Source organism: Salmo trutta, chromosome 33, assembly GCF_901001165.1.
Source record: "Salmo trutta chromosome 33, fSalTru1.1, whole genome shotgun sequence".
NCBI lineage: Eukaryota > Metazoa > Chordata > Actinopteri > Salmoniformes > Salmonidae > Salmo > Salmo trutta.
The window spans coordinates 16,215,766-16,240,758 of record NC_042989.1 but is presented as its reverse complement, the minus strand read 5'-3'; the positions used below and the strand labels follow the sequence as shown (position 1 = coordinate 16,240,758).

Here is a 24,993-nt window from a genome sequence, read left to right as displayed (position 1 = left end):
GTGTGTCTACCTGTTGGCATGTTGATGGTCTGGTCTCCCAGGAAGAGCCGTCTGGCGATGCTGCGCCGGTACCAGGCTCTGGGGAAGGCCAGGATCTCACTTAGCCTCCGCATGTCATACTTGAAGGAGGCCGAGCCAATGTCACACACAGCTGAGAAGAGAGAGAAAAAACACTCAAAGTTGGCCAGGAATCCACGTTTCTGTGGAGGGGAATTAATTACTTAATTAATCAAAATGGATCAGCTTTAGTGACAAGATATACAGTTACATCCAAAATATTACAAATACTAAACTATATTGGATGTAGGGCTGTGACGATTATGGAATTTGGGGTAACAATTAATTATCATGCAAATGGACACAGTTATTGTCATATGTCTTTTTTTTAACCCCCTTTCCTCCCCAATTTCATGGTATTCAATTGGTAGTTACAGTCCTGTACCATTGCTGCAACTACCGTACGGACTTGGGAGAGGCGAAGGTCAAGAGCCATGCGTCCTCCGAAACACAACCCAGCCAAGCCGCAATGCTTCTTGACACAACGCCCACTTAACCCGGAAGCCAGCCACACCAATGTGTCGGAGGAAACACCGTACACTGCCGACCGTGTCAGCGTGCATTACGCCCGGCACACCACAGGAATCGCTAGTGCGCGATGGGACAGAAACATCCCTGCAGGCATCCCCTAACCCGGACGACCCTGGGCCAATTGTGCGCCGCCCCATGGGTCTCCCGGTCGCGGCCGGCTGTGACAGAGCCTGGACTCTAACCAGGATCTCTAGTGGCACAGCGAGCACTGCAGTGACTTAGGCCACTGCGCCGCTCGGGGGGTCTATATCTGTCATTTTTGTTCAAATGTTTTGAGCTTGTAATGAATCTTTGAAAATTTGCTACAACAGACCTAATGAATACAACACAGCTTTGGTTACACCGGTCTCAAAAATGTATGGTTTTAACTGCTTAGAACTTTTGGAAATGAAGCTTCTCATCCCGACCCTGCCATTCTGTTCGTAAAACGTTTACAAAATGGACCAACCATGTTAAAATTAAAAACTGCTATTGGGTAAACTACAGTGCATTCCGAAATTATTCAGACCCCTTGACTTTTACCACATTTTGTTACGTTACAGCCTTATTCTAAAATATTTTTGTTGTTGTTGATCAATCTACACACATTACATTACGACAAATCAAAAACAGGCTTTACATTTTTTTTTGCAAATGTATAAAATACGTAAAACTGAAATATCACATTTAAGTAAGTATTTCAGACCTTTTAATAAGTACTTTGTTGAAGCACCTTTGGCAGTGATTACAGCCTCAAGTCTTCTTGGGTATGACGCTACTAGCTTGGCGCACATGTATTTGGGGAGTTTCTCCCATTCTTCTCTGCAGATCCTCTCAAGCTCTGTCAGGTTGGATGTGGAGCGTCGCTGCACAGCTATTTTCAAGTCTCTCTACAGATTAATTTTTTATTTTTATTTCACCTTTATTTAACCAGGTAGGCAAGTTGAGAACAAGTTCTCATTTACAATTGCGACCTGGCCAAGATAAAGCAAAGCAGTTCGACAACATACAACAACACAGAGTTACACATGGAGTAAAACAACATACAATCAATGATGCAGTAGAAAAAAAATAAGACTATATACAATGTGAGCAAATGATGTGAGATAAGGGAGGTAAAGGCAAAAAAAATGCCATGGTGGCAAAGTAAATAAAGTATAGCAAGAAAAACACTGGAATGGTAGATTTGTAGTTTGAAGAAAGTTCAAAGTTAAAATATAAATAATATGGTGCAAAGGAGCAAAATAAATAAAATAAATAAATACAGTAGGGGAAGAGGTAGTAGTTTGGGCTAAATTATAGATGGGCTATGTACAGGTGCAGTGATCTGTGAGCTGCTCTGACAGCTGGTGCTTAAAGCTAGTGAGGGAGATAAGTGTTTCCAGTTTCAGAGATTTTTGTAGTTCGTTCCAGTCATTGGCAGCAGAGAACTGGAAGGAGAGACGACCAAAAGAGGAGTTGGCTTTAGGGGTGACCAGAGAGATATACTTGCTGGAGCGCGTGCTACAGGTGGGTGCTGCTATGGTGACCAGTGAGCGGAGATAAGGGGGGACTTTACCTAGCAGGGTCTTGTAGATGACCTGGAGCCAATGTGTTTGGCGACGATTATGAAGCGAAGGCCAGCCAACGAGAGCGTACAGGTCGCAGTGGTGGGTAGTATATGGGGCTTTGGTGACAAAACGGATGGCACTGTGATAGACTGCATCCAGCTTGTTGAGTAGGGTATTGGAGGATATTTTGTAAATGACATCGCCGAAGTCGAGGATTGGTAGGATGGTCAGTTTTACGAGGGTATGTTTGGCAGCATGAGTGAAGGATGCTTTGTTGCGAAATAGGAAGCCAATTCTAGATTTCACTTTGGATTGGAGATGATTGATGTGAGTCGAAGGAGAGTTTACAGTCTAACCAGACACCTAGGTATTTGTAATTGTCCACAAATTCTAAGTTAGAACCGTCCAGAGAAGTTATGCTGGACGGGCGGGCAGGTGCAGGCAGCGATCGGTTGAAGAGCATGCATTTAGTTTTACTTGTGTTTAGGAGCAGTTGGAGACCACGGAAGGAGAGTTGAATGGCATTGAAGCTCGTCTGGAGGGTTGTTAACACAGTGTCCAAAGAAGGGCCAGAAGTATACAGAATGGTGTCGTCTGCGTAGAGGTGGATCAGAGATTCACCAGCAGCAAGAGCGACATCATTTATGTATACAGAGAAAAGAGTTGGCCCAAGAATTGAACCCTGTGGTACCCCCATAGAGACTGCCAGAGGTCCAGACAGTAGGCCCTCCGATTTGACACACTGAACTCTGTCAGAGAAGTAGTTGGTGAACCAGGCGACACAATCGTTTGAGAAACCAAGGCTACTGAGTCTGCCGATGAGGATGTGGTGATTAACAGAGTCAAAAGCTTTGGCCAGGTCAATGAATACGGCAGCACAGTATTGTTTCTTATCGATGGCGGTTACGATGTCGTTTAGGACCTCGATCGGGTTCAAGTCCGGGCTCTGGCTGGGCCACTCAAGGACATTGAGATTTGTCCCGAAGCCACTCCTGCTTTGTCTTGGCGGTGTGCTTAGGATCGTTGTCCTGTTGGAAGGCAAACCTTCGACCTAGTCTGAGGTCCTGAGCAGGTTTTCATCAAGGATCTCTATACTTTGCACCGTTCATCTTTCCCTCGATCCTGTCTAGTCTCCCAGTCTCTGCCGCTGAAAAACATCCCCACAGCATGATGCTGGGCCACTTAAGGACATTCAGAGACTTGTCCCGAAGCCACTCCTGCGTTGTCTTGGCTGTATGCTTAGGGTCGTTGTCCTGTTGGAAGGTGAATCTTCGCCCCAGTCTGAGGTCCGGAGCACTCTGAAACAGGTTTTCATCAAGGGTCTCTCTCTACTTCGCTCTGTTCATTTTGCCTCAATCCTGACTACTCTCACAGTCCCTGCTGCTGAAAAACATCCCCACAGCATGATGCTGCCACCACCATGCTTACCGTAGGGATGGTGCCAGGTTTCCTCCAGACGTGACGCTTGGTATTCAGGCAAAAGAGTTCAATCGTGGTTTCATCTGACCAGAGAATCTGGTTTCTCATGTGCTGAGAGTCTTTTAGGTGCCTTTTGGCAAACTCCAAGTGGGCTGTCATGTGCCTTTTACTAAGGAGTGGCTTCTGTCTGGCCACTCTACCATACAGGCCTGATTGGTGGAGTGCTGCAGAGATGGTTGTCCTTCTAAGGCAGCCCCCCACACCTCTCTGATTCAGAGGGGTTAGGTTAAATGCAGGAGACACATTTCAGTTGAAGGCATTCAGTTGTACAACTGACTAGGTAACCCCCTTTCCCTTTGTGGAATGTTCTCCCATCTCCACAGAGTAACTCATGGAGCTCTGTTAGAGTGACCATCGGGTTCTTGGTCACCTCTCTGAGGCCTTTCTCCCCCGATTGCTCAGTTTGGCCGGGCGGCCAGCTTTAGGAAGAGTCTTGATGGTTCCAAACTTCCATTTAAGAATATGATGGAGGCCACAGGTGTTCTTCTGGACCTTCAATACTGCAGACATTTTTTGGTACCCTTCCTCAGTTCTGTGCCTCGACACAATCCTGTCTCGACCTCATGGCCTGATTTTTGCTCTGACACACACTGTCAACTGTGGGACCTTACATAGACAGGTGTGTGCCTTTCCAAATCATGTCCAGTCAATTGAATTTGCCACAGGTGGACTCCAATTAAGTTGTAGAAACATCTCAAGGATGATCAAAGGAAACAGGATGCACCTGAGCTCAATTTCGAATATTATAGCAAAGGGTCTGAATACTTATATAAATAAGGTATTTATGTTATTTTTTTAAATACAAAAAACTGTTTTCGCTTTGTCATTATGGGTTATTGTTTGAAGATTGATGAGGAAAATGTTTTCTTTAATCAATTTTAGATTAAGGCTGTAAAGTAAGTTTATGTGGAAAAAAGGAAGAGCTCTGAATACTTTCCGAATGCACTGCATATATACATAAAGTTGAATCCCCCTTCTCCTAAAATTAATGTATAAAGACAATATATTTTTGGTTCGTTCACGGTTACGGTCCATAATTCAAATTAAAGTTTTCTGTCACTTGAGCCGAATACAACAGTGAAATGCTTACTTCCAAGCCCTGACCAACACTGCAATTTTTAAGTAAAAAAATAGGTATTAGGTAAACAATAGATAAAGAAATAAAAAAACAAGCAGTAAAATGACAGTTAAAATAACAGTAGCAAGGCTATATACAGCTGGTACCGGTACAGAGTCAATGTGCGGGGGCACCGGTTAGTCAGGCTAATTGAGGTAATATGCACATGTAGGTATAGTTAAAGTGACTATGCATAGATGATAAACAGAGAGTAGCAGCAGCGTAAAAGAGGGGGTTGGCGGATGGGGGGTGGCGGGACACAGTGCAAATAGTCTGGGTAGCCATTTGATTACCTGTTCAGGAGTCTTATGGCTTGGGTGTAAAGGCTGTTGAGAAGCCTTTTGGTCCTAGACTTGGCACTCCGGGACCGCTAACCATGCGGTAGTAGAGAGAACAGTCTATGACTGGGGTGGCTGGGGTCTTTGACAATTTTTAGGGCCTTCCTCTGATACCACCTGGTGTAGAGGTACTCGATGGCAGGCACCTTAGCCCCAGTGACTATCCTCTGTAGTGCCTTGTGGTTGGAGGCCGAGCAGTTGCCGTACCAGGCAGTGATGGCAGTGATGGCCTACCACTGTTGTGTCGTCTGCAAACTTATTGATGGTGTTGGAGTCGTGCCTGGCCATGCAGTCGTGGGTGAACAGGGAGTACAGGAGGGGACTGAGCACGCACCCCTGAGGGGCTCCAGCATTGAGGATCAGCGTGGCAGATGTGTTGCTACCTACCCTCACCACCTGGGGGCTGCCTGTCAGGAAGTCCAGGATCCAGTTACAGTGGGAGGTGTTTGGTCCCAGGGTCCTTAGCTTATTGTTGAGCTTTGAGGACACTATGGTGTTGAAAGCTGAGCTGTAGTCAATGAATAGCATTCTCACGTAGGTGTTCCTTTTGTCCAAGTGGGAAAGGGCAGTGTGGAGTGCAATAGAGATTGCATCTGTTTGAGGGGTATGCAAATTGGAGTGGGTCTAGGGTTTCTGGGATAATGGTGTTAATGTGAGCCATGACCAGCCTTTCAAAGAACTTCATGGCTACGGACCTGAGTGCTACAGGTCGGTAGTCATTTAGGCAGGTTACCTTAGTGTTCTTGGGCACAGGGACTATGGTGGTCTGCTTGAAGCATGTTGGTATTACAGACTCAATCAGGGACATGTTGAAAATGTCAGTGAAGACACCTGCCAGTTGGTCAGCACATGCCCGGAGCACACGTCCTGGTAATCCGTCTGGCCCAGCGTGCTTGTGAATGTTGACCTGTTTAAAGGTCTTACTCACGTCGGCTACGGAGAACGTGATCACACAGTCGTCCGGAACAGCTGATGCTCTCATACATGCCTCAGTGTTGCTTGCCTCGAAGCGAGCATAGACGTGATATTGCTTGTCTGGTAGGCTCGTGTCACTGGGCAGCTCACGGCTGTGCTTCCCTTTGTAGTCTGTATTAGTTTGAAGGCCCTGCCACATAAGACGAGCGTCGGAGACGGTGTAGCATGATTAAATCTTAGTCCTGTATTGGCGCTTTGCCTGTTTGATGGTTCGTCGGAGGGCATAGCAAGATATATTATAAGCTTCTGGGTTAGAGTCTCGCACCTTGAAAACGGCAGCTCTACCCTTTAGCTCAGTGCGAATGTTGCCTGTAATCCATGGCTTCTGGTTGGGGTATGTACGTACAGTCACTGTGGGGATGACGTCCTCGATGCACTTATCGATGAAGTCAGTGACTGATGTGGTGTACTCCTCAATGCCATCGGAAGAATCCCGGAACATATTCCAGTCTGTGCTAGAAAAACAGTCCTGTAGTTTAGCATCTGCTTCATCTGACCACTTTTTTATAGACTGAGTCACTGGTGCTTCCTGCTTTAATTTTTGCTTGTAAGCAGGAATCAGGAATATAGAATTATGGTCAGATTTGCCAAATGGAGGGCGAGGGAGAGCTTTGTATGCGTCTCTGTGTGTGGAGTAAAGGTGATCTAGATTTTTTTCCCCCTCTGGTTGCGCATTTAATATGCTGATAGGAATTAGGTAAAACTGATTTAAGTTTCCCTGCATTAAAGTCCCTGGCCACTAGGAGCGCCGCCTCTGGGTGAGCAATTTCCTGTTTGCTTATTTCCTTATACAGCTGACTGAGTGCGGTCTTAGTGCCAGCATCCATCTGTGGTGGTAAATAAACAGCCACGAAAAAAATTGATGAAAACTCTTGGCAAATAGTGTGGTCTACAGCTTATCATGAATTACTCAACTTTAGGCAAGCAAAAGCTAGAGACTTCCTTAGATTTCGTGCACCAGCTGTTGTTTACAAATATACACAGACCGCCCCCCTTGTCTTACCGGAGTGTGCTGTTCTACGTAGCCGGTGCAGCGTATATCCCGCCAGCCGAATGTTTTCCATGTCGTCATTCAGTTACGATTCGGTGAAACATAAGGCACAGTTTTTGATGTCCCGGTGGTAGGATATTCGTGATTGTACCTCGTCTAATTTATTGTCCAATGATTGTATGTTGGCAAGTAATATTGATGGTAAGGGCAAATTTCCCACTCGCCGTTGGCGGATCCTTACCAGTCACCCCACCTTGTGTCCTCTATACCTGCGTCTCTTTCTCTTGCAAATGACGGGGATTTCGGCCTTGTTGGGTGTCTGAAGTACATCCTGTGCGTCCAGCTTGTTGAAGAAAAGATCTTTGTCTAATCCGAGGTGAGTGATCGCTATCCTGATATCCAGAAGCTCTTTTTTGCCGTAGGATACGGTGGCAGAAACATTATGTACAAAATAAGTTACAAATAACGCGAAAAAACCCCCCACATAATTGTCAGTTTACACGATTATACGATAATTGTGCCAGTCCTAATTGTATGTAAAAAAAATTTGGGGAAATTATATTTATGCTAGGGTTGTCAGAGGTAATCAGTTAACTCAAGTTAACTGTCATTTTAGTGCATATTGTTTTTTATTGTGATTAATCGCATTGTCTGAAAACATCCAAAATACATAATTTATATAAGTAAAAACAACAATGCGATGTCAAAACAGGTTGACATTGTGGTTAAAGAATTTACCAGATTTCGCTAACCATTACCTTGGACAAAATCAATACGTCAATATTCCTGTAATGCGACTTGAATAACAAATCTTAAATAACAGCATCAATTGGAGATTAATCGCGATTAATGACAGTAAACCATGCGATTAACTCGATGAATTCCCACCCCCCCGTTTGGCAGACCTTTTTATACTAATACATTTGCTCAGAGAAAGAGATTGTGTTGAACAAGCAATTAAAAAAAAAAATCATAAAAGACAGTTTATATTCTTATAAATAAAATCAAACAAAATGTAATCTGCTTAACATTCTACTTTTTAAAATGAATCTGTATTGTGGCCTTTCCATGGCTTCCTGTTTCACTGGGGTATAAAAACTAGGTAACACAATGGAGAGAAAAAACTGAAATATGTAACTTTTCGGGTGTCCCGACCAAATTCACATAGAAATAAGAGGTAAAGATCTGTCATGCTCTTCGAATGCAAGTCTAAAAAAACAGTAGATTTGTTCTACGTGCACTATTTCTATGCATCCCGTTCTTAAATTTCAGCTGAAAATACATTATTGGTTATTGAAAATATAATTTCACAGCGGTTTAGATGGTACAATGATTCTCAACACTATACTTGCTTGTTTTGTCACAAACTAAAATTAGGCGAACTATTAGAATTTTAGCAACCAGGAAATGGCTGAGCGATTTCTGCATATTGCACATTTAAGAATTTTAAAACCACTCGCACGTGGTAAACTAGCCTGGTAGAGGGTGGTTCTGGAGGTAAAGAAAAATCCAAGGGCCACAGTTGGAGAATTACAGAACTTGGGGTCACCAAGTTTCCAAATATACCATTAGATACCACCTTCATGCCAATATACTCTTTGGAAGGGTTGCCAGAAAAAAAGCTTTTTTTGAGAGCAACCAACAAACGTAAACGCCTGGAGTTTGCTAAACGGCATTGGCAATTGGATTGGAACCGGGTGCTATGGTCAGATGAGACGGAAATAGAGGTCTTTGTCCACGCAAACCAGCAGTGGGTTGGGTGTCGAAAGAAGGATGCATATGCAGAAAATAACCTCATACCTACTGTATAACATCTTTGATGTTATGGGGTAGTTTTGCTTCCACTGGTCCTGGGACCCTTGTTAAGGTCAACGGCATCATAAATTCTACTAAGTATTAGGACATTTTAGCCAAAAACCTGGTTGCCTCTGCCAGGAGGCTGAAACTTGGCCATAAGTGGATCTTCCAGCAAGACAATGACCCCAAACATACACCAACATCCACAAAGAAATAGTAAAATGACCACAAAATCAACATTTTGCAATGGCCATCTCAGTCTCCGGACATGCACCCCATTTGAAAACCTGTGGTTTGAATTGAAGAGGGCAGTACATAAGGCCAGACCGAAGGATATCAAGGATCTAGAAAGGTTCTGTATGGAGGAATGGTCTAAGATCCCTCCCAATGTGTTCTCCAATCGCATAAACGGGGAGGGTGCACAAAGTATTGAAAACAAGGGTGCAAATAATTAGAGAAAGAAATATATATTACACAATGGCGCCGGAGAAGAAGGCAGACATTTTACGTGTCCCCAACCGATTGTTTTTTGTTTGTTTATTTGTGTTGTTTGTAACGTATTTTTTTAAACTTATTTTGTACATAATGTTTGCTGCTACCGTCTCTTATGACCGAAAATAACTTCTGGACATCAGGACTGCGATTACTCACCACGGACTGGCAGAATCCTTTTTTTCCTTTAACGAGTCTGACGAGCCCGACGCAAATGATATACTGCTTTCTCGGGAACAGGCCCAGATCCCCGTGATTTGCGTGAAGAGGAGGCGGAGAAAAAGGGGCCAAAGGACGGGCTGCCTTCTGAGAATTCGTAGGCGATTGAATAAACCTCCACTTCCTTCCGTTCTGCTAGCAAACGTGCAATCTTTGGAGAATAAAATAGATGACCTACGCGGAAGATTAAACTACCAACGGGACAACAAAACTGTAATATCTTATGCTTCACGGAGTCATGCCTGAACGATGACACTATAAACATACAACTGGCTGGTTATACGCTGTACCGGCAGGATAGAACAGCAGCGTCTGGTAAGACAAGGGTTGGCGGACTATGTATTTCATCGATGATGTCGTCCCCACAGTGACCGTACGTACATACCCCAACCAGAAGCCATTGATTACAGGCAACATCCGCACTGAGTTAAAGGGTAGAGCTGCCGCTTTCAAGGAGCAGGACTCTAACCCGGAAGCTTATAAGAAATCCTGCTATGCCCTCTGACGAACCATCAAACAGGCAAAGCATCAATATAGTACTAAGATCGAATCTTACTACACCAGCTGTGATGCTCGTCGGATGTGGCAGGGCTTGCTAACCATTACAGACTACAAAGGGAAGCACAGCCGAGAGCTGCCCAGTGACACTAGCCTACCAGACGAGCTAAACTACTGCTATGCTCGCTTCGAGGCAAATAACACTGAAACATGTATGACAGCACTGGAAGACTGTGTGATCACGCTCTCCGCAGCCGATGTGAGTAAGACCTTTAAACAGGTCAACATTCACAAGGCCGCGGGGCCAGACGGATTACCAGGACGTGTACTGCGAGCATGTGCTGACAAACTGGCAAGCGTCTTCACTGACATTTTTAACCTCTCCCTGTCAGAGTCTGTAATACCAACATGTTTTAAGCAGACCACCATAGTTCCTGTGCCCAAGAACACTAAGGTAACCTGCCTAATTGACTACCGACCTGTAGCACTCACATCCGTAGCCATGAAGTGCTTTGAAAGACTGGTCATGGCTCACATCAACACCATTATCCCAGAAACCCTAGACCCACTCCAATTTGCATACCGCCCAAACAGATCCACAGATGATGCAATCTCTATTGCACTCTACACTGCCCTTTCCCACTTGGACAAAAGGAACACCTATGTGAGAATGCTAATAATTGACTACAGCTCAGCGTTCAACACCATAGTGTCCTCAAAGTTCATCAATAAGCTAAGGACCCTGGGACCAAACACCTCCCTCTGCAACTGGATTCTGGACTTAATGACGGGCCGCCCCCAGGTGGTAAGAGTAGGTAGCAACACAACCACCATGCTGATCCTCAACACAGGGGCCCCCCAGGGGTGCGTGCTCAGTCCCCTCCTGTACTCCCTGTTCACTAATGACTGCACAGCCAGGCACGACTCCAACATCATCATTAAGTTTGCAGACGACACTTGGCTCTGGCGCCGATAGATGGCCGCCTCGCTTCGCATTCCTAGGAAACTACGCAGTATTTCATTTTTTTTGTGTGTTATTTCTTACAATGTTACCCCAGGAAATCTTAGGTTTTATTACATACAGTCGGGAGGAACTATTGGATATAAGAGCAACGTCAACTCACCAACATTACGACCAGGAATACGACTTTCCCGAAGCGGATCCTCTGTTTGGCCCACCACCCAGGACAATGGATCGGATCCCAGCCGGCGACCCAAAACAACGGCGCCGTAGAAGGGGCAGACGGAGCGGTCTTCTGGTCAGGCTCCGTAGACAGGCACATCGTGCACCGCTCCCGAGCATACTACTCTCCAAGGTCCACTCTCTTGACAACAAGGTAGACGAAATCCGAGCAAGGGTAGCCTTCCAGAGAGACATCAAAGACTGTAACGTTCTTTGTTTCACGGAAACATGGCTCACTCGAGACACGCTATCGGAGTTGGTACATGCCTTATGATTAACGAGACGTGGTGTGATCATAACAACATACAGGAACTCAAGTCCTTTTGTTCACCTGACTTAGAATTCCTCACAATCAAATACCGACCGCATTATCAACGAAGAGAATTCTCTTCGATCATAATCACAGTCGTGTATATTCCCCCCCAAGCAGACACATCGACCGCCCTGAAAGAACTTCATTCGACTCTATGTAAACTCGAAACCACATATCCTGAGGATGCATTTATTGTAGCTGGGGATTTTAACAAGGCTAATCTGACAACAAGGCTCCCTAAATTCTATCAGCATATCGATTGAGCAACCCGGGCTGGCAAAACCCTGGATCATTGTTACTCTAACTTCTGCGACGCATATAAGGCCCTCCTTTCGGAAAAGCTGACTACGACTCCATTTTGTTGCTCCCAGCCTATAGACAGAGACTAAAACAGGAAGCACCCGCGCTCAAGTCTGTTCAACGCTGGTCCGACCAATCGGATTCCACGCTTCAAGATTGCTTAGATCACGTGGACTGGCATAACGTCAAACAACAACATTGATGAATACGCTGATTCGGTGAGCGAGTTAATTAGCAAGTGCATCGGTGATGTTGTACCCACAGAGTCTATTAAAACATTCCAACCAGAAACCGTGGATTGATGGCAGCATTCGCGCAAAACTGAAACCGCGAACCACTGCTTTTAATCAGGGCAAGGTGACCGGAAACATGACCGAATACAAACAGTGTAGCTATTCCCTCCGCAAGGCAATCAAACAAGCTAAGCGTCAGTATAGAGACAAAGTGGAGTCACAATTCAACGGCTCAGACACGAGGGGTATGTGGCAGGGTCTACAGTCAATCACGGACTACAAAAGAAAAACCAGCCCCGTGGCGGACCACAATGTCTTGCTCCCAGACAGACTAAACAACTTCTTTGCTCGCTTTGAGGACAATACAGTGCCACTGACACGGCCCGCTACCAAAATCTGAGGGCTCTCCTTCACTGCAGCCAATGTGAGTAAAACATTTAAACGTGTTAACCCTCGCAAGGCTGCAGGCCCAGACGGCATCCCCGGCTGCGTCCTCAGTGCATGCGCAGACCAGCTGGCTGGTGTGTTTACAGACATATTCAATCAACCCTTATCCCAGTCTGCTGTTCCCACATGCTTCAAGAGGGCCACCATTGTTCCTGTTCCAAAGAAAACTAAGGTAACTGAGCTAAATGACTACCGCCCTGTAGCACTCACTTCCGTCATCATGAAGTTCTTTGAGAGACTAGTCAAGGACCATATCACCTCCACCCTACCTGACACCCTAGACCCACTCCAATTTGCTTACCGCCCCAATAGGTCCACAGACGACGCAATCGCCATCGCACTGCCCTAACCCACCCATACAGAGGAATACCTATGTAAGAATGCTGTTCATCGATTACAGCTCAGCATTTAACACTATAGTACCCTCCAAACTCGTCATTAAGCTCGAGACCCTGGGTCTCGACCCCGCCCTGTGCAACTGGGTCCTGGACTTCCCGACGGGCCGCCCCCAGGTGGTGAGGGTAGGTAACAACATCTCCACCCCGCTGATCCTCAACACTGGGTCCCCACAAGGGTGCGTTCTCAGCCCTCTCCTGTACTCCCTGTTCACCCACGGCTGCGTGGCCATGCACGCCTTCAACTCAATAATCAAGTTTGCAGACTACACTACAGTGGTAGGCTTAATTACCAACAACGACGAGACGGCCTACAGGGAGGAGGTGAGGGCCCTCAGAGTGTGGTGTCAGGAAAAAAAACTCACACTCAATGTCAACAAAACAAAGGAGATGATCATGGACTTCAGGAAACAGCAGAGGGAGCAGCCCCCTATCCACATTGACGGGACAGTAGTGGAGAGGGTGGAAAGTTTTTAGTCCCTCGGCGTACACATCACGGACAAACTGAAATGGTCCACCCACAGAGACAGCGTGGTGAAGAAGGTGCAACAGCGCCTCTTCAACCTCAGAAGGCTGAAGAAATTCGGCTTGTCACCAAAAACACACACAAACTGTTACAGATGCACAATCAAGAGCATCCTGTTCGGGCTGTATCACCGCCTGGTACGGCAGCTGCTCCGCCCATAACCGTAAGGCTCTCCAGAGGGTAGTGAGGTCTGCACAACGCATCACCGGGTGCAAACTACCTGCCCTCCAGGACACCTACACCACCCGATGTCACAGGAAGGCCAAAAAGATCATCAAGGACAACAACCACCCGAGCCACTGCCTGTTCACCCCGCTATCATCCAGAAGGCGAGGTCAGTACAGGTGCATCAAAGCGGGGACCGAGAGACTGAAAAACAGCTTCTATCTCAAGGCCACCAGACTGTTAAACAGCCATCACTAACATTGAGTGGCTGCTGCCAACATACTGACTGAACTCTAGCCACTTTAATAATGGAAAAATGTATGTAATAAATGTATCACTAGCCACTTTAAACAATGCACTTTATATAATGTTTATATACCCTACATTTAGTCATTTTACATATCTCATATGTATATACTGTACACTATACCATCTACTGCATCCTGCCATCTTGATGTAATTAAATGTATCTCTAGCCACTTTAAACAACGCCACTTTATATAATGTTTTCATACCCTACATTACTCATCTCATATGTATATACTGTACTCAATACCATCTACTGCATCTTGCCTATGCCGTTCGGCCATCACTCATTCATATATTTTGATGTACATATTCATATTCATTCCTTTACACTTGTGTGTATAAGGTAGTTGTTGTGAAATTGTTAGGTTAGATTACTTGTTAAATATTACTGCATGGTCGGAACTAGAAGCACAAGCATTTCGCATTAATATCTGCTAACCATGTGTATGTGACAAATAACATTTGATTTGATTCGACACAACAGTGGTAGCCCTGGCCACCGACAACGACGAGACAGCCTATAGGGAGGAGGTCAGAGACCTGGCCGTGTGGTGCCAGGACAACAACCTCTCCCTCAACGTGATCAAGACAAAGGAGATGATTGTGGACTACAGGAAAAAGAGGACCGAGCATGCCCCTATTCTCATCGATGGGGCTGCAGTGGAGCAGGTTGAGAGCTTCAAGTTCCTTGGTGTCCACATCACCAACAAACTAACATGGTCCAAGCACACCAAGACAGTCGTGAAGAGGGCATGACAAAACCTATTCCCCCTAAGGAGACTGAAAAGATTTGGCATGGGTCCTCAGATCCTCAAAAGGTTCCTGACTGGTTGTATCACTGCCTGGTATGGCAACTGCTCTGCCTCTGACCGCAAGTCACTACAGAGGGTAGTGTGAATGGCCTAGTACATCACTGGGGCCAAGCTTCCTGCTATCCAGGACCTTTATACCAGGCCGTGTCAAAGGAAGGCCCTAAAAATTGTCAAAGACCCCAGCCACCCCAGTCATAGACTGTTCTCTCTGCTACCGCACGGCATGCGGTACCGGAGCGCCAAGTCTAGGTCCAAGAGGCTTCTACACAGCTTCTACCCCCAAGCCATAAGACTACTGAACATCTAATCAAATGGCTTCCCAGACTATTTGCATTGCATAGTCACTTTAATAATTCTACCTACATGTACATATTACCTCAACTAACCAGTGCCCCTGCACATTGACGCTATACCGGTACCCCCCATATATAGTCTTGCTATTGTTATTCTACTGCTCTTTAATTACTTGCTACTTTTATTTCTTATTCTTATTTTTTTAAACTGCATTGTTGGTTAGTGGCTCGTAAGTAAGCATTTCACTGTAAGGTTGTTCACGGTTGTATTCGGCGCATGTGACTAATAAAATTTGATTATTGCTTATAAACAAAATATCTTTATCTGAGCAATTATATTAGTATAAAATAATATTAAGCATTCAATATAGCTTAGTATTTGTATTATTTATTACAGGTGTAACAGTACCGAATGTGTACCCGAATGAATACATAAAAAAAATATATATACACAAAATTAAAACACTAAGCCTATAGTCTATGCCTACACTTCATTGTAGGCCGAGTAAATCTGTGCAAAAAAACCATTGTAGTCTATTCCATTAAAACAACTAGAGCCTATGCCCACGTTGTAATCAAAACTCTAATCTTAATTGGCACATTTCAAACTATCCTTTTGTGAGGCGCAGCCGGGAACTAGTTCTGTACCAAGGTGAATGGTGGGGTTGATAAACCAGAATTGGAGGATCCTCCATCATCGTTTAAATCTCCAGTTTGGGAACATTTTGGCTTCCCAGTAGAAGAAAAAATGTATTGAATTTATTAGAACATTCATTAATTTGACCAAGATGATAATAAGACATGAACAAAATGCTTAAGTGATTTGTATTTTCCTTCAACTTTCTGAAAAGGCAACAGCGTGGGAATGCCCCTTTCTGTGTGTGTGTTTGTCTGCCACTATGTAGCTGTTAGCGATGATGCCAATGACAACCGTCTTTTGGTAGACGGAAAGGCTTTCCCAAAAACCTTCTCAATTAAAGTGGAACTGACAGCATTTTAGCAACATGAAATAATTTTTTTTTAAAACAAGCTAGCACATTTTCACACATTCATAGAATGTTTGGGAATGACGTAGAGTAAGGCATTTGTGAAAATCCTTGAGCAATATAGAGTGGGAAAGCGGCCGTGAGTTTGGACAATTAATAGACACAGCAGTTTTATATATTTTGGGTTAGTTTCATGACTTTTGCCAAAACAAAAATGTACTACAGTAAGTATTGGCATTTCATTTTCCCGCAGTACCAAAACCAAACCGTGGACCCATACCGCAATACAGACCGAACCGTGAGTTTGAAGAAACAATTACACCCTTACTATTTATTTAATACAGTCATTTTTTGCTCATCTCTTTTAAGGGTGGCAATAATTTGGGACGTGACTATACATAACATTCCCATTTAGACGGTGTCCAACCATTAAACCTGTTCCAAGAGCGGATGGGGCACCTGAGATATTGATAAGGGTGGTGTCCATCTTGCCTCCCTTGCCAGGTACAAAGCTCTCAATGAAGGTAGGTCCTCCGGTGCGTCTCATTCTGGACAGGCTGACCTTGACGAACTCCAGGTTGATGCTGAGGGAATCCTTCCTCCCAGTCACAGAGGACGGCTCCTCATCCACTGTACCTTAAAGGAAAGAACAGATATGAGACAAGACTTCATAGCGCTGTTTTAATGCTACACACTGACTGATGGAAGTCTGAACAACCCTGTATCACTATGAGGCATGCTGTACAGCGCGGTTGGTAGACCACACTGCAATTATAATGAACAGGAATAAAAATTAGGCTTTAGAATATATGAATACATTTTCAGGATGATAAACTTTCACCACAATTTTCCATACCTAGAGGTCCTGGGCCTGGGGGCAGCCCTGTGACAGCAGACTTCTGTTTCCCTGCACCATAGGGGTGGAACACGTAGAGGGAGAAGTCTGACATGCAGGCAGTGAAGCTGAGCCCTGAGGAGTTGCTGGGGGGGGCGGTGAGGTCTGACTGGCTGCTGCTGTGACGGGTCCGGCCCAGAGGGCTACCCAGAGATGGAGAGGGACCTGGAGGTTAGATCAAAGGGGTGTTATTATGGACTAGATAGACTTAGAAATGAATGAAATGCAGACACTCACACACACACACATCTATAGGTTGCTTTACAGGTGCATTGGTGTGTTGCTATCCATACCTCCTTTGATAGGGGGCGGTTTGAGGATGTGTTGGCTCGGGGGGGTGGAGGAGGGTGGGTGTGGGCTGTCGGTAGGTTGGGTGGTGGATGGGATCTCCATTTCACCGCGATTAGAGGAGAATACCAGGTCTAGAGATGGCAATTTCAGCATACACTCTACTCTGGACATGGGCAAGCAGCTGAAGCGGATCTGAGAGGGCTGGAGACATGGAGTCAGATTAGAATAGAATTAGAAAACGTTATTCATTTGAGTGTGGTGTCTCAGGGTCTGGACATTGTGACAGCAAAACATACTCATTTAAAACACTCATATTGTACAATGGCGAACAGAGTGACATGAGCTTTGCGAGCCATAGTAAGGCGTGCAATTTGAGGTAGGTTACCTGTACTCTGACGTAGACCACCACGTCCACAGGGAAGGAGGAGTAGGCAGAGGTGGAGGAAACCAGGGAGGTGGTGGACTCCTCCAGGGGATCCACTGGCTCAAACTGGCCTATGTCCTCCTCCTGGGAGTTCACAGCTGAGACACACACAGACAAAAAGGGGTCAGCTTTAAGCAACGGTCTAGTACCATCTCTCCCCCACGGCAAACAGGCGATGGATTTGCAATTAAATGACCCTACATACCAGTATAGTTCCTTTCCACAGTGGTGATTGGAATGGTCTCCAAGGCTTTCTCCAGGAAGTCCAGAAGACAAGGGCTGATGACCATCTCCTCTGGGAGGGTCTGAAGGGCCACCCAGGCGTACAGCTTGGCTGTCTTCACCCCACCACTACCCTTGCCTTTGGCTGCAGAGGACACATGATCTGAGTTTGACAGGGTCACACAAAGCTTCACTACTTACACCAACATTGGTAATTACAATAGGCCTAGAACATTGGGGTGCTGTGTTTAGTGTGACCCATTACCTAACTAGTGATGGACTGAAACACATAGTGGGAGAAACTTATCAAATGTTCTTTCATTTACAGAACTTTCTGGTTCCACCTTTTATGTTTTCTTTCATCTGGAGAATAACAGTTTTTAATAAAACAGCCCCTTTATCTATCCACCCACTACATTTTTACATTTACATTTTAGTCATTTAGCAGACGCTCTTATTCAGAGCGACTTACAGTAGTGAATGCATACATTTCATTTTATGCATTTTTTTTTTCTGTACTGGCCCCCCGTGGGAATCGAACCCACAACTCTGGCGTTGCACACACCATGCTGGCATTGCAAACACCATGCTCTACCAAGTAAGCCACAGACTACGTGTCTGAAACAATATTATTAAATTAACTGGATCTTAAAACTTTCCAACACAGAAATCCCAATCGTCTTCAACATTCACAGATCAAAGCCTTGGACACGACTACACAAGCATGCATTACATTGATTGGGTGGGTTGATTGAGGATGTCTATGGCCACGATGGAGATGTGGCGCTTTACTGTAGGTCAACACAGAAGGTGAAAGGGCATGTAAGTAATAATGAGAGCTCTCAGTACCTGATGGTAGAGGTGGGGGTGGGGGAGGAAGGAGCGTGTTAGTCTTGCTTTGGGCAGCATTGGGAGGGTTGTGAGGGCCGCTATCTTTCATACCATACAGCTTGGACTCTTTGGAGATGGTGCGGGGGAGGGAGGATCCTCGCGAGGCATTGGGTGACTCAGTCTTCATGGTCTTGGAGTTGTAGTGCAACTGGGGTTGGAGGAAATAGAAAAATGGTTACTAAGGATGTGCAACATTTTTTTTCATGACGATTTGATACGTATCTACATACATGGGCTCCGATACAGGAATGATAGGTTTAAGTTTGAAATGGCACGATGCGGTCTGATTAGAGGAACGAATCGGTGCGATTCAGTTCAATGCGATTCAATGCACTAACATTAGTTGCATAAACATTCATTTTCCATTCTAAATTAAATCTGCTGCTGATGGAGCTCATGAGCTGAAACTGTCTGAGCGGATTTGTCTTGTGTGTGTGCCTTTCACACACACACACACAACAGTGTCTAGGGTTTTTCAAGAATAGTGCCACAAACAAAAAAACATCCAGTCAGCGGCAGTCCTGTGGGCGCAATACAACAGTGGTGTGCAGAACAGCGTCTTGGAACGCACAACTTGTAGATCCATGTCACGGATTGGCTATTGCAGCAGACGACCAGACTGGGTTCTACTCCTATGAGCTAAAAACAAGAAGATGCGGGCGGCTCCAGTGGGCACGCAATCACCAACACTGGACAATTGAGGAGTGGAAAAACATTGCCTGGTCCAATGAATCCTGGTTCCTGTAGCATCATGCTGATGGCAGCATTAGTCCATGGCCCTACCTACCTAGTGTCAACGGTACAGGCTGGTGGTGGTGGTTTAATAGTGGGGGAATGTTTTCCTGGAGTAGTTGTGGCTATTCAACATGATAAATGTCCAAAGTGGGCTATTCAGCAGCCTGATGGTCTGGGGGTTGGTAGAAGCCATTAGCCAGACTGTTAGTTTCAGACATGATGTTCCTGTACTACCCACGTCTGAGTGATGGAAATGGGGCAAACAGGCTGTGGCCCAGGTCCCTGATGATCTTCTTGGCCTTCCTGCGACACCTGGTGTTGTATGCAATGTTCCCTCAATTTTTTGGGGGACTGAGCAAATTTGAACGTTTGGAAAATTCTGTGCAACTTCCGCTGTGCGTTTACTGTGAACACTGAGGCTGTACCCACTTTAAGTTAGTTTTAAAAATGGTCAAGTAGGCTACTGTGTCTATTTGATCATAATGTAGACCTGGCCTACCATCAAAAACAATGGAGAAAATGCATCCCATAAAATTTTTACATGGAAATAGCTGTTCTATCGTTCAGCCTACAGTTGCAGCCAATGTGTGGTGTTCAAGCTAGGCCTACATTCCATGAGACTTTTGAAAAAAACATACAGGGCTTGACATTAACCTGTTTATCCACTTGTCCTTCAGACAAGGAGGTGACTGAAAATGTTGTTGTGTTGTTTGACGCATCATTATTCCCATACCATTATTACAGAGAATCAGACAAATTATTCTACCCTGTGCCAATTGGCTACTTAGCTTATTCAAGCCCGTCTCAAAATACAACACTGCCAATTTAAGACAAAAAGCAAATCACTCCCCCATTGCTGACTACAAATAATCTATAACTGGGATAATAACTCACTAACTAGCAAAGGATGTGCACACAAATGTACACACGTCGCTACATGTAGCTCTCGCTTTGATCTCAAAACAAGGGCATCTATTCAGGACCGCTCATGCTGTAAAACAGTCCATTCATTGTTTTATTTTTTTTATTTCACCTTTATTTAACCAGGTAGGCCAGTTGAGAACAAGTTCACATTTACAACTGCGACCTGGCCAAGATAAAGCAAAACAGTGCTACAAAAACAACACAGAGTTACACATGAACAAACGTACAGTCAATAACACAAAAGAAAAGAAAAATCGAAAAATCTATGTACAGTGTGTGTAAATGTAGAAGAGTAGGGAGGTAGGCAATAAATAGGCCCTAGAGGTGAAAATAATTACAATTTAGCATTAATACTGGAGTCATAGATGTGCAGATGATGATGTGCAAGTAGAGATACCGGGGTGCAAAAAAGCAAGAGGGTAAGTAATAATATGGGGATGAGGTAGTCGGGTGTGCTATTTACAGATTGGCTATGTACAGGTACAGTGATCGATAAGCTGCTCAGACAGCTGATGCTTAAAGTTAGAGAGGGAGATAAGACTCCAGCTTCAGAGATTGCAGGGGGTGCTGAGATGTTGGCCAGGGTAGGGGTAGCCAGGTGGAAAGCATAGCCAGCCGTGGAAGAAATACTTATTGAAATTAGCGATTATCGTAGATTTACCTACCCTCAGTGCAGTGGGCAGCTGGGAGAGGTGCTCTTATTCTCCATGGAATTTACAGTTTCCCAAAACTTTTAAGAATTAGTGCTACAGAAAGCAAATTTCTGTTTGAAAAAGCTAGCCTTAGCTTTCCTAACTGACTGAGTATATTTGTTCCTGACTTCCCTGAAAAGTTGCATATCGTGGGGGATATTCGATGCTAATGCAGAACGCCACAGGATGTTTTTGTGCTGGTCAAGGGCAGTCAACTCTGGGGTGAACCAAGGGCTATATCTGTTTCTGGTTCTACATTTTTGAACGGGGCATGCTTATTTAAGATGGAGAGGAAAGCACTTTTGAAGAACAACCAGGCATCCTCTACTGACAGGATGAGGTCAATATCCTTCCAGGATATCCGGGCCAGGTCGATTTGAAAGGCCTGCTCGCTGAAGTGTTTTAGGGAGTGTTTGATAGTGATGAGGGGTGGTCGTTTGACCGCGGACCCATAACGGACGCAGGCAATGAGGCAGTGATCACTGAGATCCTGGTTGAAGACAGTAGAGGTGTATTTAGAGAGCAGGTTGGTCAGGATGATATCTAAGAGGGTGCCCATGGTTACGGATTTCGGGTTGTACCTGGTAAGTTCCTTGATGATTTGTGTGAGATTGAGGGCATCTAGCTTAGATTGTAGGACGGCCGGGGTGTTAAGCATGTCCCAGTTTAGGTCAGTACGAACTCTGAAGATAGATGGGGGGCAATCAATTCACATATGGTGTCCAGGACACAACTGGGGGCCGGGGGGGGTCTATAACAAGCGGCAACAGTGAGAGACTTGTTTCTGGAAAGGTGGATTTTTAAAAGTAGAAGCTCGAATTGTTTGGGCACAGACCTGGATAGTATGACCGAACTCTGCAGGCTATCTTTGCAGTAGATTCCAACTCCACCCCATTTGGCAGTTCTATCTTGTTGGAAAATGTTATTTTTCTGGATTTTTGGTGGCCCTCCTAAGCCAGGATTCAGACACGTCTAGGACATCCGGGTTGGCAGAGTGTGCTAAAGCAGTGAATAAAACAAACTTAGGAGGCTTCTAATGTTAAAATGCATGAAACCAATGCTTTTACGGTTACAGAAGTCAACAAATGAGAGCGCCTGGAGAATGGGAGTGATGCTGGGAGCTGCTGGGACTGGGTTAATCTCTACATCACCAGAGGAACAAAGGAGGAAAAAGATAAGAGTACGGCTAAAGGCTAAAAGAACTGGTCGTCTAGTGTGTTCGGAACAGAGAGTAAAAGGAGCAGGTTTCTGGGTGCAGAAGAATAGATGTTGTCAAGTTCAAAGTGAATGGCACAGATCCATATATTGAAATACTCTATTTACATATAGGCCTGCTGCAGCTTTGATTGGTTATGGCGCACCGGTTTGTGTAGAGTATGGGCCTGAGTCATGCCTGTCAATGCAATAGAATCCAACCCCGATGTGTTCTGCCTACAACAAAATCTCTTGCATAGTTCATTTTGCATACTAAGTCTTGCATAGTTCGTTTAGTTTTGGTATGTTGCATTGATTGTGGCTAATATTGCATTGATTCGATCACAATTTCCACAGAAGAGGGAAACGTTCAGTGTTAACTAACAGGGAAAACTCTAGAAAGTTGAGTGAAGTTCAATGTCGTGTTTCTCTGCGCACGCTGATATTTCTTCTGTGCCTCAGTCCCGGGGGAGCTTAGAGGGAGCATTGGTTGTAGGTGTCCTGGAGGGCAGGCAGTGTGCACCCAATGGTGTGTTCAGCTGAGCCTACCACCCTCTGTAGTGCCTTTATACAATTTTAAAAACATCACAATACATTCACAACACACTGTGTGCCCTCAGGCCCATACTCCACCACTACCACATATGGGTGTCCAAGCTGTGCGCCAGTAGTTCAAACAGACAGACAGCTCGGTGCATTCAACATGTCAATACCTCTCATAAATACAAGTAGCGATGAAGTCAATCTCTCCTCCACTTTGAGCCAGGAGAGATTGACATGCATATTATTAATATTAGCTCTGTGTACATCAAGGGCCAGCCGTGCTGCCCTGTTCTGAGCCACGTCCTTTTTTGTGGCACTTGACAACACGACTGAACAGTAGTCCAGGTGTGACAAAACTAGAGCCTGTAGGACCTGCCTTGTTGATAGTGCTGTTAAGAAGGCATAGCGTCGCTTTATTATGGACATACTTCTCCCCATCTTAGCTACTGTTGTATCAATATATTTTGACCATGACAGTTTACAATCCAAGGTTACTCCAAGCAGTTTAGTCACCTCAACTTGCTCAATTTCCACATTATTTATTACAAGATTAGGTTGAGGTTTAGGGTTCAGTGAATGATTTGCCCAAAATACAATGCTTTTAGTTTTAGAAATATTTAGGACTAACTTATTCCTTGCCATCCACTCTGAAACTAACTGCAATTCTTTGTTAAGTGTTGCAGTCATTTCAGTCGCTGTTGTAGCTGACATGTATAGTGTTGAGCCATGCGCATACATACATGTCTGTGTGGTTTGACCATTTCAGCTCCTCGAAGATGTGTATGCCGAGGAACTTTTTGACCGTCTCCACGTCAGCCCCGATGATGAAGATGGGGGTGTGCCCAGTTTGACAGTGCGCAGTTTACTAGGCTACTGATATTGCCTGGGGTTGTTTGCCATGCAAAATGACTTGCAGATAAAGTATCACTGTCAATGCAGTTACATGCTTAGTTCGATGCTAAAGGAGAGGATGCATCAGTTGTCACAAAAGATGAGGTACAGTATTTTCGGAAGGTAGAAAAAAAAGTGAACCGGTTCAGAATGTTTAATTGATTTTCTGACCAATGCATGCTATATTTGGATTAGTTTGGGGTCCAGCGGAACGATGATCTTGTATTTTAAACATTTGAATCAGGGACCGATGCGTATGGGGAAACATTATATCCCTAAATGGTTACGTATCAGAATAGTTTAACTCTTAAAATCATCAATGGCAATATATACTGCTCAAAAAAATAAAGGGAACACTTAAACAACACATCCTAGATCTGAATGAAAGAAAAATTCTTATTAAATACTTTTTTCTTTACATAGTTGAATGTGCTGACAACAAAATCACACAAAAATAATCAATGGAAATCCAATTTATCAACCCATGGAGGTCTGGATTTGGAGTCACACTCAAAATTAAAGTGGAAAACCACACTACAGGCTGATCCAACTTTGATGTAATGTCCTTAAAACAAGTCAAAATGAGGCTCAGTAGTGTGTGTGGCCTCCACGTGCCTGTATGACCTCCCTACAACGCCTGGGCATGCTCCTGATGAGGTGGCGGATGGTATCCTGAGGGATCTCCTCCCAGACCTGGACTAAAGCATCCGCCAACTCCTGGACAGTCTGTGGTGCAACGTGGCGTTGGTGGATGGAGCGAGACATGATGTCCCAGATGTGCTCAATTGGATTCAGGTCTGGGGAATGGGCGGGCCAGTCCATAGCATCAATGCCTTCCTCTTGCAGGAACTGCTGACACACTCCAGCCACATGAGGTCTAGCATTGTCTTGCATTAGGAGGAACCCAGGGCCAACCGCACCAGCATATGGTCTCACAAGGGGTCTGAGGATCTCATCTCGGGACCTAATGGCAGTCAGGCTACCTCTGGCGAGCACATGGAGGGCTGTGCGGCCCCCCAAAGAAATGCCACCCCACACCATGACTGACCCACCGCCAAACCGGTCATGCTGGAGGATGTTGCAGGCAGCAGAACGTTCTCCACGGCGTCTCCAAACTCTGTCACATGTGCTCAGTGTGAACCTGCTTTCATCTGTGAAGAGCACAGAGCGCCAGTGGCGAATTTGCCAATCTTGGTGTTCTCTGGCAAATGCCAAACGTCCTGCACGGTGTTGGGCTGTAAGCACAACCACCACCTGTGGACGTCGGGCCCTCATACCACCCTCATGGAGTCTGTTTCTGACCGTT

At 45.0% G+C, this 24,993-nt stretch overlaps 1 protein-coding gene across 10 annotated transcripts in view; it reads right to left on the bottom strand.

Moving 5' to 3' along the window:
* The window catches only part of LOC115172482 (transmembrane protein KIAA1109 homolog), a 133,235-nt gene that overhangs the window by 9,723 nt on the left and 98,519 nt on the right, over window positions 1–24,993 (bottom strand). For 8 of the 10 annotated variants that reach the window (XM_029729954.1, XM_029729964.1, XM_029729958.1 and 5 more), the window contains 7 exons: window positions 18,667–18,856; window positions 17,801–17,962; window positions 17,557–17,693; window positions 17,174–17,372; window positions 16,842–17,045; window positions 16,445–16,621; window positions 11–151 (listed from right to left, as the gene is read on the bottom strand). In XM_029729954.1, coding sequence (XP_029585814.1) covers window positions 11–151; window positions 16,445–16,621; window positions 16,842–17,045; window positions 17,174–17,372; window positions 17,557–17,693; window positions 17,801–17,962; window positions 18,667–18,856 — 1,210 coding nt within the window. The remainder of the gene's footprint in view (window positions 1–10; window positions 152–16,444; window positions 16,622–16,841; window positions 17,046–17,173; window positions 17,373–17,556; window positions 17,694–17,800; window positions 17,963–18,666; window positions 18,857–24,993) is intronic. The other 2 variants (XM_029729955.1, XM_029729959.1) reach the window with 2 other exon arrangements.